Raw genomic sequence first — 11,257 nt, 5'->3', positions numbered from 1 at the left:
CTTCCCTGGTCCCTTACTTGGCTCAATGGCAGGTCTATTGACTCACCTTGTACCTATTTTAATGTCAGGGTGCAGGAACTAGCTCTACTTTTCATAAGACCCAATGTGCTTGTCCCAGGTTACAGTGGTCCCCAGGGGATACAGAGGGCATTCTATATAAAGCCTAGTTCCTTAAAGTCTAATATCAAACCAACAGCATTTTGGGAACAAGTTAGAAATGTAGACTCTTAGGCCCTCCTCAAATGGATTCAGTCAGAATCTACATTTCAACAAGATCTCTGGGCAACTAGGGCCAGGTGTGGTGGTTCACAGCTGTAATCCTAGCACTTGGGGAGGCTGAGGCAGGTGGATTACCTGACCTCAGGAGTTCGAGACCAGCCTGAGCAAGAGCAGGACCCCCCCCCCATCTCTCTCTTTTTTTATTTTTTATTTTTATTTATTTATTTTTTGGTTTTTGGCCGGGGCTAGGTTTGAACCCACCACCTCCGGCATATGGGACCGGCGCCCTACTCCTTGAGTCTCAGGCGCCGCCTCTCTTTTTTTATTTTGAGAGAGCATCTCACTTTGTAGCTCCTGGTATGCCGTGGCATCACAGCTCACAGCAACCTCAAACTCTTGGGCTCAAGTGATTCTCTTGCCTCAGCCTCCCAAGTGTCAGGGAATATAGGCACTGCCACAACACCTGTTTATTTGTAGCGTCAAGGTCTCGCTCTGGCTTAGTCTGGTCTTGAACCTGTGAGCTCAGGGAATCCACCTGCCTCGGCCTCCCAGAGTGCTAGGATTACAGGCATGAGCCACCACACCTGGCCTAAGACCCAGTCTCTAAAAATAGTCAGATGCTGTGGAAGATGCCTGTAGTCCCAGCTACTTAAGAGGCTGAGGCAAGAGAATTGCTTAAGCCCAAGAGTTTGAGGTTGCTGTGAGCTATGACACCATACCACTCTACTGAGGGTAACGAAGTGAGACTCTGTCTTAAAAAAAACACACAACAAAAACAAAACAAAAGTGTTCTCTAAGCAACTAAAGCTGTTAGGTAGCTAGATAAGAACAGCTCTTCTGGGTAAGGAGGACAAGGGCAGCACCCCAGGTTGCCATTTTGGTGCTGCCCACCTTAATTTTGTCCCAAGTGATTGCTCACACCTGGGGAGGAAGGATCACCCTACCAATCTACCCATCAGAACTGAATGTGCCAACTGCAAAAGAACGCAGAAGACTCTAACCTAACAACAGGTACAACAGGGTCATGAAGTAACCTAGAACAGCTTAAGACTAATTATCATGTCTCACCCACCTCCCTCCCCATACCCCTTCCGCCCCACCAGAGACCCTCTTGGGAGTAAGACTCTGGTTCCAAGGTGACTTCTGCACCACAAGGTAGGCCTGATGCAGGCCATATAACAGAGAACCCCCAGCTGTGACCTTTGCCTCTTTGCCTACTTGCCCTGGCAATGGAGGCCCATTCACTGTCTATGACAAATGCATCTTGCTTTGTAAACTTCCTTACTCTGTAATCCTATCTTTCTCTTCCTTAGTAAACTTTGTTTCATGCTTGCCTTACTTTGATCATTTTTCAACCAAGAGCACTCTAGGAACCGAGGACCCAGGCAGCTGCCTGAAATCCTGACAATCTGGGGGAAGTGGGTGGGGTGGGAAGGAAGACCCATGTCACAGACTCAGTTCCAACTGTCACCACTTAATCCAGGAGCAGTTGACATTGCAATGCAAATCCCCCCACCCCAGGACCCAGCCTTGGCATTTCCAGGCCTCTGAGGAAGGTCTTCAAATTGCTCAGACTGGGGTTCGTTACCTCTTTAAAGAAAAACCCTTCATCTGAGAACACTTGGTACACATGACCTATAAAGGACATTTATCCTGATGGATGAGGCAGGCAGAAGGAATCAAGGAACTAAATTCAAGGAAGTCGCTGACATGACTTTTTGTTTCCCCTTTGCATCACTTCCCTCTTCCCAAGGCTCCCTTACTTCTACCTGTCCTGACAGGATCCTTAGCTTCTTGTACAAAGTGTGTCAAAGAAGGCTCTAGGTCTCCTGAACCGCTTTCTTTGAAACTTGTTAATGTTTCGAAATTCACAGAGCCAGCCGGGCACGGTGGCTCATGCCTGTAATCCTAGCACTCTGGGAGACCGAGGCAGGTGAATTGCCTGAGCTCACAAGTTCGAGATCAGCCTGAGCCAGAGCAAGACCCTGTCCCTAAAAATAAATGTGTGGCGGGTGCCTGTAATCATAGCTACTCAGGAGGCTGAGGCAAGAGCATCGCTTAAGCCTAAGAGTTTGAGGTTGCTGTGACCTGTGATGCCATGGCACTGTACTGAAGGCAACAAAGTTAGACTCTGTCTCAAAAATAATAAAATAAAATAAAATAATACAGCACAATAAAATATAAAATAAAATATTGGTGGTGCCTGTGCTCAGGGAGTAGGACACCAGCCCCATACACTGGAGGTGGTGGGTTCAAACCCAGCCCCGGCCAAAAACTGCAAAAAAAAAAAAAATAACAATAAATAAACAAAAAGAAAAAAAAGTATGCTATAAAAAAATGAAATAAAATAAATTTTCAGAGACATTGTACAGATTAGACTCTTTCCATTCTAAAATTTTACTTCAGGAAACTCCAGGCAACTGGCAGACAGAAAGAAAATAGATTTAAAATAAAAAGAAAAGGAAGGAGATGTGAAATGGGAGAACTAGAGAAGGAACTGAGCCCAGCTACCTGGAGATTCACGTAGGTTACAGCCCACCCTGAGGGTGGAGGTCCTGAAAAGAAAAGCTGAAGCCTGGAAGGGTGGGAGACTAGGCCCAAGTGCATGAGAGGAGGGTCTTCCCTGTGTGACCCTGGGGGTCAATGCCCCTACACAAGAGCTGATGGCTAAGGAGCTGAGAGATGGGCCACAGAACTGAGTGTACGGGTGAACTGGCACAAAGTAACACCTTTGCAGGGGAAGTACCATCATTCCAAAATTGGTGTGTCAAATTTCCACCTTTGTTCTTTTGGGCATGGTGGTGTGGATCTCTCCCCTACTCCCATCCTACCTCTTCCCCTCATCAACCAAGAGATGAACCTCGTTGACCTAATTCATGTGTTAGAATTCAGCGGTTCTCAACTCGTGGGTTGCAACCCACAGAAACTGTATTAAAGGGCCGTGGTGTTAGGAAGGCTGAGAACCACTGTGTTAGATCATTCAACACCTGTGTCCAGGTGCTCTGCGATGGACGAGGAGTTTCTGTGAAGTGCTGGGCACTTTGGCAAAGAGCAAGGCTGGTGGGGGGCAGAGCTGGCTCTGGCTAGTCTGCAGTCAACGCTCCTTGTATATGAAAGGCTCACTCAGTGTTGGCTCCTGTTTGGTCTAAGAGGAAGGCAACCATTATGTTCATTTGACTCTGACACTACTGTGGACCAGGAAAGGGATAACATAGGTAATTGTGTAAGGCTTTCCTAGGTGTAAGCCATGTACAAGAATTGCATTTGTACACCATTCTGCATTTTCTAGAATGCCATAAATTTTTCCTCTATCTAGGGAAGAGGTATCTATCTATGGCCGTTTCACAAGTTACTAATTTCTCTCGAAATTTGCTTCTGTATAATCATTCAGTACAATCAGTTCACTGATGGAACTACTGAAAACTCTTCAAGCCTTTAATATCACTTTGATACTACAGCTAGGAACAAAATGGGCAGATTTAGAGATGGGATGCATTTCAAAGATGTTTAAGCACCTGAAAACATGAATGTATTAAGTTACCACCCAGCTCTCCTGCAAGGTGACCATGGACAGGACTTTCTCTCTGGACTTGTTTCTCCTCATATAAAATATAGGGTGTCACGTAATAGCTTGTATTTTTCTTCAGCACTATGTGCCTGACACTCTGATATGTGGATTGTCTTGCGCAATATTCACAAGCCAGTTAGTAAATGAGAAAACTAAGGCTAAGGTGAGCACCTGCTAACAGATATCAGTGCAGTCCCATTTCTGAGCCCAAGGCATTAGGAATTTGCAGGATTACAGGTGAGATAATTTCCTAGCTCTGTAAGATATGAATTCAACTTTTTCTGCTTGGCCAAAATAATTTCCTAAAATGAAAATTCAGCGTCCTAGAACAGCTTAGATGAAGGGGCTGACTGAGAGTAATAATGGAGAGCCTTCCAGCCACAGACCAAGCAGCTTCTGCCAGCACAAGCTGGAGACTGGCGTTTCCTACCACGCTCGCAACAGCCTCCCTCCCACACATTGGGCCCAGGGGCTGCCTGCAGTTTCGCTGGAGGCTGGGTACAGTGTGTGAGAAGCTGTTCTTCAAAGAATTCCCTGGCCAGCTGTGGTAAGGCCACCCCCACAACTCTCTGCCTCCACTTTCATTGACAGAATGGCTCTCAGGAGTCCTATGGCAGCCCAAAGGGAAAGATCAGGATAACTGTTTGTAAAAACCTGTTTAATAAATACACATCTTACAAGTACCAAAATAATTACCAACAAAATACACTATGTACACTATTTACAAGGTGGGCAACACAAACCTTGACAGGTCAGCAACTTCTCACCCAGCATCACTGACCGGTTTGACAACACACCTGGCTGTTACGTGCCAAAGGATACAACAGGAGGCAGCCACCAAATCCATGGTGGTTCCATCAAAAGCACAATAAATAAAATGTGGTCCTTTCACCAAATTTGGATAACCTCCAAAAACCCCGTAAGGCTAAAGTTTAAAAGAGGTTGGCTTCATAATGATCCTTCTTGTCCCCCAAAGTTCACAAAAATAACCAAATGAAGGCTGATCCACCACAGTAAAATGTTTCAGGCCAGGCAGTGTGCAATGTGGTCAGTATACCCTTCAATTTTTTTTTTCTTTTTTTCTTTTTTTTTTAGAAAAATAAAACTCTTTTTGTACAAATATACAAGTCCATGTTCTTTTAGACCCTTTCCACTCATAATTTCAGGCGCTGGCCTCCAATCACGCAGTCGTCATAGGGCAGCTAAAAACAAGAAGAAAAAGACATGTTAAATTTCCAGAGCTTTGCCAAGGTCATCAGGATGATGGGGAAGCTGCTATTGGAAATAACTCAAGTATTCTTGGGCTCCATTCTCTATAATCCAAATATAATGAATTTCACAAGACAAGGGAGTTTTTGTTTAATGCTCTCCTCATTAAAAAAAGGTAAGTTACAAAAAAGCAAACAAAAACCCCTATACTTTTAGGATACTGATTATGTATACTCAAGTTTGAGAACTTTATTATATACCCCTACAATAAAAAGTTGCCCTAGAGTAGCAGTTCTCAACCTGTGGGTCATGACCCCCTTGTAACAATGAAAATATATCCTGCATGTCAGATATTTATATTATCTAACAGTAGCAAAATTACAGTTATGAAGTAGCAAAGAAAATAATTTTATGGTTGGGGGTCACCACAACATGAGGACCTGTATTAAAGGGTCGCGGCATCAGGAGGCATTAGGAAGGTTGAAAACCACTGCCCTAGAGGCCTTGGGTGGGTAGGGGGAAAATGGCCACCCTCATCTTTTTTTGCAGAGTGTTGAAGAAATTGTGACAAACTCACCTCATCCTCCGTGAACTCAGACTCTGTGTCATAGCTCTCCTCATCCTCGCTCTCTGGCAGCATCTGAAGGTTTTCTAGGGTCAGCTGGCCCAGCTGCTGCTGTATCCGGGTGCTTGGGCGGCCCCAGGTAAGCTGGTAGGGGGAATAGCCCTGGTAGGTAACTCTGTTGACATCAGCCCCACACTTCAACAGCAGTGACACCAGGTCAGGGTTCTGCAGGTCCACTGCAAGGTGGAGGGCAGTCCGGCCATTACAGGGTTCCTGAAACCAAAAGGAATTTGACATGCTCAGGCTGAGTTTGGAATTTCTTATACCAAGAGCATGTCAAATATTATTGAGAAGGAACTTGAGTCACTCCCTCTGGAAGCAGGAAGTACTCACCTGAGCATTGACATCAGCACCCAAAGAGACCAGCAGCTCCACGATGCCCAGGTAGCCATGGATAGAGGCTAAATGCAGACACGTGTGGCCTAGAAGAACAAAAGGAAAAAATTAGAACCACTTGTTCCAACTCTCACACCTGAAGCAGAACCTTTCACCCATTCTTTTTTTGGACAGTCATTTCTTCTGAATTTTAAGAACCCAGAATCTGGGTTCTAAATGAATTTTATAAAGGCATCAAATAGGCATTTTGCATACATATATTTTCAACCCTGTCACACATTGGGAGTTTAAGTTCTTGCCTAGACTTTTTTTTTTTTTTGCAGTTTTTGGCCAGGGCTGGGCTTGAACCCGCCACCTCTGGCATATGGGGCCAGTGCCCTACCCCTTTGAGCCACAGGCACTGCCCCTTGCCTAGACTTCTTAAGTCAGCCCATCTCTCCCTTCTCCAGGTCCCCTGCACTCTGATGTGCAAGGCAGACCTACCATTGTAGTTGGTGGCCAGCAGGATGGAGTGCAGGTGTTGGGAGGTGCAGGTCTGAGTCAGGACTCCCACACTGGCCAGGCAGCCTTGCTCACAGGCAAGGTGTAGGGGGGTATTTCCTCGAAAGTCTCGAAGCTCAGGATCACAGCCAGCTTCCAGAAGTGCCTCAGCAATTTCAGGCTGCTTGGTGATCACAGCCAAGTGGAGTGGAGTCTACAGATGGAAGGGGGAACAGAGGAGAATAAGCCACGGACCAAGCCCACAGTCAGAGTCCCTGGTCCCTAGACATCTCCTGGTTATGGGCACTGCTCTTCCCTCACAGGTACAGGGGGCTGGCAGATAAGGGGACTCCAGATGGGTCATAATGACCTCACCAAATCAGTGGAACTTTCTTTACTCTGGGATGTTGGCTGATTTGAATGTAAAAGGGTAGGGCCGATAAGGATAAGTGGCCAGTGACAGCTTAGAAAGGATCTGGGGGCCTATATCTATCCTGGTTCAGAAAGAGCACAGGGGGAGGCAGCCGCACCTGCTGCAGGTTGTTCTGGAAGTTGAGGAAGGCCAGGTCTCCCTTCACTTGGCGAATCACTTCCATGGTCAGTGCCTTTTCTTCATGGATGATGGCCAAGTGCAGGAACCTGAGGGGAAGAGAGGGAAAAACCCCAAGGGGTGGTGAGTGCACTGAGCGGGGCCCTGGGCTGCGGGGGATTGCGCAAGGCCGGGGTTTCTGCAGGCCGAGGCCGCGGTGTTTTCCGCGAGGTTATTATGAGCTGAGTGTTCCTGGCAGGCACCCAGGGACTTTCCGGGCCCCTCCTCGTCGCGGGCGCCGGCCCGGCCGCCCCGCCCCCAGCCGCTCGGAACGCCCTGTACTTCCCCTCCCGACCGTGCGGCGCCGGCGGCGGCCCAGAAACTCCCACCCCCCCTTATGCAACCCCGGACTTCGCGTCCCAGCCACCGCGCCGGGGGATGGGGTCGTGCATGGCACCGCTGCGGCAGGAACCCGGGGTTGCCCGGCCGCGGCCCCTCGGTGCGCGACTACCCATCCCGCGCGCGGCCCCGCGGCCCCGCAGGGCTCGGGCGGTGCAGGAGCCTGGCGCGCCGGCCGGGCTGCAGCGCGGGTCCCCGTGGGTCCCCGCGGCTCGGCCTGCAGGGCCGGCGCCCGCACCCGACCCTCCCCCTCGCTCCCCGCCACCCGGGCCCGCGACACTTACGAGTCTCCGTCCTCGGTGAGCTGCTGCTTCCAGGGCTCGGCGCCGCGCGGAGCCTCTTGCGGCTCCAGGCGAATCTCCCGCAGCTCCCTGACCATCTGCTCATACTCCTCGTCCTTCATGGAGTCCAGGCCGCTGTCGTGGCGGTCGTCTAGCAGTCGCTCCTTCTTCAGCCCATCCCGGGGCCCCTCCATGGCCCACTCCGGGGCGTGCTCGGCCGGCTGAAACATGGCGCGGTGCGGGCTGAAGGCGCTGCTCCGGCGGCGGCGGCGGTGGCGCTGGCGGGACGACTGGCTCGCGCTGCTGTGGGCTCGGCAGCGCCGCCGCGGCGCCCTATAAGCCCTGGCCGGGGATTTCTCTGGGCGGGGTCAGGCGCGGGGAATTTCCAAGCCAGTCAGACCAGAAAAGAGAACTTGCCTCGTCCTCTGCTAGGGGGAAAAAGAAGCCTAAACTCTTGAGCTGGGGCTCATCAGAGAAACTCCCTGCGATGAGCCACTGGGGTCATGTACAGGGAACTTTTTGATGAACACTGAGTGGCTGGAAAGTCCTTCCGACGAGGCCCCCTCCTCCAGGGTACTTCCCTGCAGCCTGCACTCAGTAATCCTATCCCTCTGCAGGCAACCTTCTTTCCCTGGGGTTTCCCACGATGGATTTGATTTGGGGTCGTCGGCTGCTGAGATCCCAAGAACGCAGACCTGCCTGATGGGCGGTTCCTCTTTGGGGTTTGCCAACCTGCCGGTCCTTTCCGTTTTTTGATCTTTTGAAAACACAAAAGTGGAAATGATGGCTGGGTGTAGGGATTTGCTTTCCCCAGACTTGTGTCTGAGGGGAAGGACGTGCTGGTGGTTAGAAGGTCGCAGGCCGCTACTGTTTCTGCCAATATACGAACCAGGCTGTCTGCAGTGCAGACACACTGAGCGTTCCAGTCCCTCATCTCGCAGGTTCAAGGTGTGAAAGCTTTGGCATTAAATCGCAAATGCCTGGGGAACCCTCAAACCATCCCCTAGGGATTAACTAATCCTGTGGACTGGGGTAAGGGCAACTATCTGGCCAGGCCATGACTTTTTTTTCCCCAATTAAAGCAAGGTGTTAATCTTTGTAGGAGAGGTTGTAGATACCTTGCAATAACAAAGTAACTATTGAGTTCTGTGCTGCTGCAGAGAGTGGATCCAGAGCTGGGTGCGCAGCTGAACAATTTCCAGGAGCATTTTTGAAGGAGGCGACTGAAGAATGAGTTGAGTAGTTATTGCCTTACCCAAGATTGGACCTAGGGAGGCTAAGAAAGTGGTTGCTAGGCATCGCACGGAGGCTCATGGGCCCCTTAACACTCACCCCATCCTGTCCCTGCTGGGTCCTTGCTCCTTTGCCTTGGCAGTAAGCAGCAGTTCGACTGTCTAAGGAAGGTGGGGAGCCCCTCTGGGGCGAAGGGGTTGGGCTCACCATCCCTTGGTTTCACCTGCAGAAACAGAGTTTATGCTTCCCACCCATCCCACCTCCTAGTTTCCAAGCCATGGATTGAATTCATCTACTTCTGAAAAGTGGTCCAGGCAAAATAAAGCGACTTTGGTTAGAGTTCTTCAGAATTAGCCCCAAGAGGCCTCCGTAGTTATGCAGAGATTTCTGGTGATTATTACAATCGCCTTTCCTTTGGCCACACACTAACCAATCCTTCAAATCCCCCTTTCCCATATTTGAATGTAGGGAATCTGAATCAATAGACAAAATATGAGGGGGCGGGAGGGGGGAAGGTAAGATGAAAAAATAAAACTTCATGGTAGTAATGATCCCGTGCTACTGTAAAAACTTCCTAGGGATAGACTGCATTTTCTCAGCAAGCTTGTGATACCCAAATATGTCACTATAGAGGTAAGGTGAAACAGCTACTGTATGTGGGAGCTCTCAATTCCTGGGTCTGCCTTTACTCAACTGCATATTAGTTGGAGAGGTCAGTTAACTTTTCTGTGATATACCTGCTTTTATAGTAATAAGATGGATTTAATGCTATTTAAGATCTTTTCCAGCTTAAAAAATTCAATTACTTGTCTGCAAGTGCATGTCTAACTCCGCTCTGTAAGGGGGACCGTGGCTCTTGGAAATGTCACAGTATAAATTTTTGGAAGAACTCCAACACGTTATGCATCACATTGTTAATTCTCAGAACTAATCTTGTAAGATAGGTATGGTTCCTACTTTCCTAAAAAGAAACTGAAATGCATAGAAATTTACCCAGGTACTCCACAGCAGTTTCTGTATTTTCTGTGCCAATATATTAATCATTTGGCCAAAGCAGTATTAACACTTGAAAAAAACATCATGAAAATGAGACTGAATACCCTGTAATTTAGAATATATTCTGTAGGGTAAAATAGATGGTAGGTGTTCCCTTATCTGGGGATGTTCACTTTTTAAAAAAAAAATGTACAGAAATGTTGAACTCTAAATGCTAGGAAGAGGATTTTTGGCTGCAGGTATAAAAATGATTAAAAAGTAGGCTCGGTGCCTGTGGCTCAAGCGGCTGAGGCACCAGCCACATACACCCTGAGCTGGCGGGTTTGAATCCAGTCCGGGCCTGCCACACAACAATGACGGCTGCAACCAAAAAATAACCAGGCATGGTGGCGGGTGCCTGTAGTCCCAGCTACTTGGGATGCTGAGGCAGGAGAATCGCTAGAGCCCTCTAGCCCTAGGAGTTGGAGGTTGCTGTGAGCTGTGATGCCACAGCACTCTACCCAGGGTGACAGCTTGAGGCTCTGTCTCAAAAAAAAAAAAAAGAAGTGAAAATTATCTCAGGAGCAAGTTGCTTTGCACCTCCTTTTGTGGGTTTGTAATATATTCCTGCCACCCTTCAGGACCTAGTGGTCTTTATTCCTGGTTGTTTAGAGAGACACCTAGTGGTAAGAATCGGACCCACTTGCGATTTGTCATAGTGCCTTTTGAAAAATCTGGGAAGTGCTGAGCCTTGATGACTTGTCCCTACAGTGGGAATTCCCAAGGAGGTACCTTTTGTTTTCCTGCAGTCCTAACAGACAGTTTTGAATAATGTGACCCAGCAGGTTTTTCCCCATTGTCCATAGGTCTATATGGGTTAAGTCAAACATTACAACGTGGGTAAGGGTAAAAAAGAATATTATACACTTGGAAATCAGAACCATGAGCAGATTGTGCAGAAGAAAACAATGAAAGGTTCTGATTTCAGTTTAGAAAGATGTTCACGGCAGGCCCTTCAGCACTTAGATTTCTCTCCTCATTGACAAACATTTTAGCTAACCATAACCATTTAAAAAATGTTTAAATCTTAGAAAACTAACTTTTAATGTTATTTGGCTTTTTTTCTTTTTAATGCAGAAGGCAAAAGAATAATGAGTTATACCTCAAAGCTGCTTTATATTTGAGTCCAGGGGTCAGCCATGCTCCCGGCTCCCCTGTGGGGATGAGCACTCTGATGGGAAGGGAGCACCATCAGGGTGAAGTGAGGCTGCAGGGGCTGCACACACACTTCCTAGGTGGAGAATGCCCGGTGCAAATTAAACTGCCTTTCCTTCCTCGTGGTCTGCGAGCACGGAAACTTTCTATAAGTTCAGCCTAATGGACCCACATCCTTGGCTTTTCTT

The 11,257-nt window shown here is 48.2% G+C and overlaps 1 protein-coding gene across 1 annotated transcript; it reads right to left on the bottom strand.

The window, feature by feature from the left end:
* Positions 1 to 4,430: 4,430 nt before the first annotated feature.
* Positions 4,431 to 8,544, bottom strand: NFKBIA (NFKB inhibitor alpha). The gene is made up of 6 exons (XM_053594428.1): positions 7,650 to 8,544; positions 6,968 to 7,076; positions 6,441 to 6,651; positions 5,955 to 6,043; positions 5,574 to 5,834; positions 4,431 to 4,989 (listed from the first exon to the last, which is right to left on the bottom strand). Exons 1-6 carry the CDS (start codon positions 7,874 to 7,876, stop codon positions 4,942 to 4,944), a joined length of 945 nt encoding a protein of 314 aa, XP_053450403.1. The 5' UTR covers positions 7,877 to 8,544; the 3' UTR covers positions 4,431 to 4,941.
* Positions 8,545 to 11,257: the final 2,713 nt, after the last annotated feature.

The sequence above is a fragment of the Nycticebus coucang genome, chromosome 6, assembly GCF_027406575.1.
Source record: "Nycticebus coucang isolate mNycCou1 chromosome 6, mNycCou1.pri, whole genome shotgun sequence".
In the NCBI taxonomy this organism is placed as follows: Eukaryota; Metazoa; Chordata; class Mammalia; order Primates; family Lorisidae; genus Nycticebus; species Nycticebus coucang.
The sequence above is the reverse complement of the archived record's forward strand: the minus strand, read 5'-3'. Positions and strand labels throughout refer to the sequence as shown.

Excerpts from the sequence above, each read along its gene's own strand:
- NFKBIA (XM_053594428.1), bottom strand. The coding sequence starts at position 7,876 with ATGTTTCAGCCGGCCGAGCACGCCCCGGAGTGGGCCATGGAGGGGCCC. Across the intron at positions 7,077-7,649 it reads CTCACCGAGGACGGAGACTC|GTTCCTGCACTTGGCCATCA; the intron begins GTAAGTGTCGCG and ends TCTTCCCCTCAG. Across the intron at positions 6,044-6,440 it reads GCTGGCCACCAACTACAATG|GCCACACGTGTCTGCATTTA; the intron begins GTAGGTCTGCCT and ends TTGTTCTTCTAG.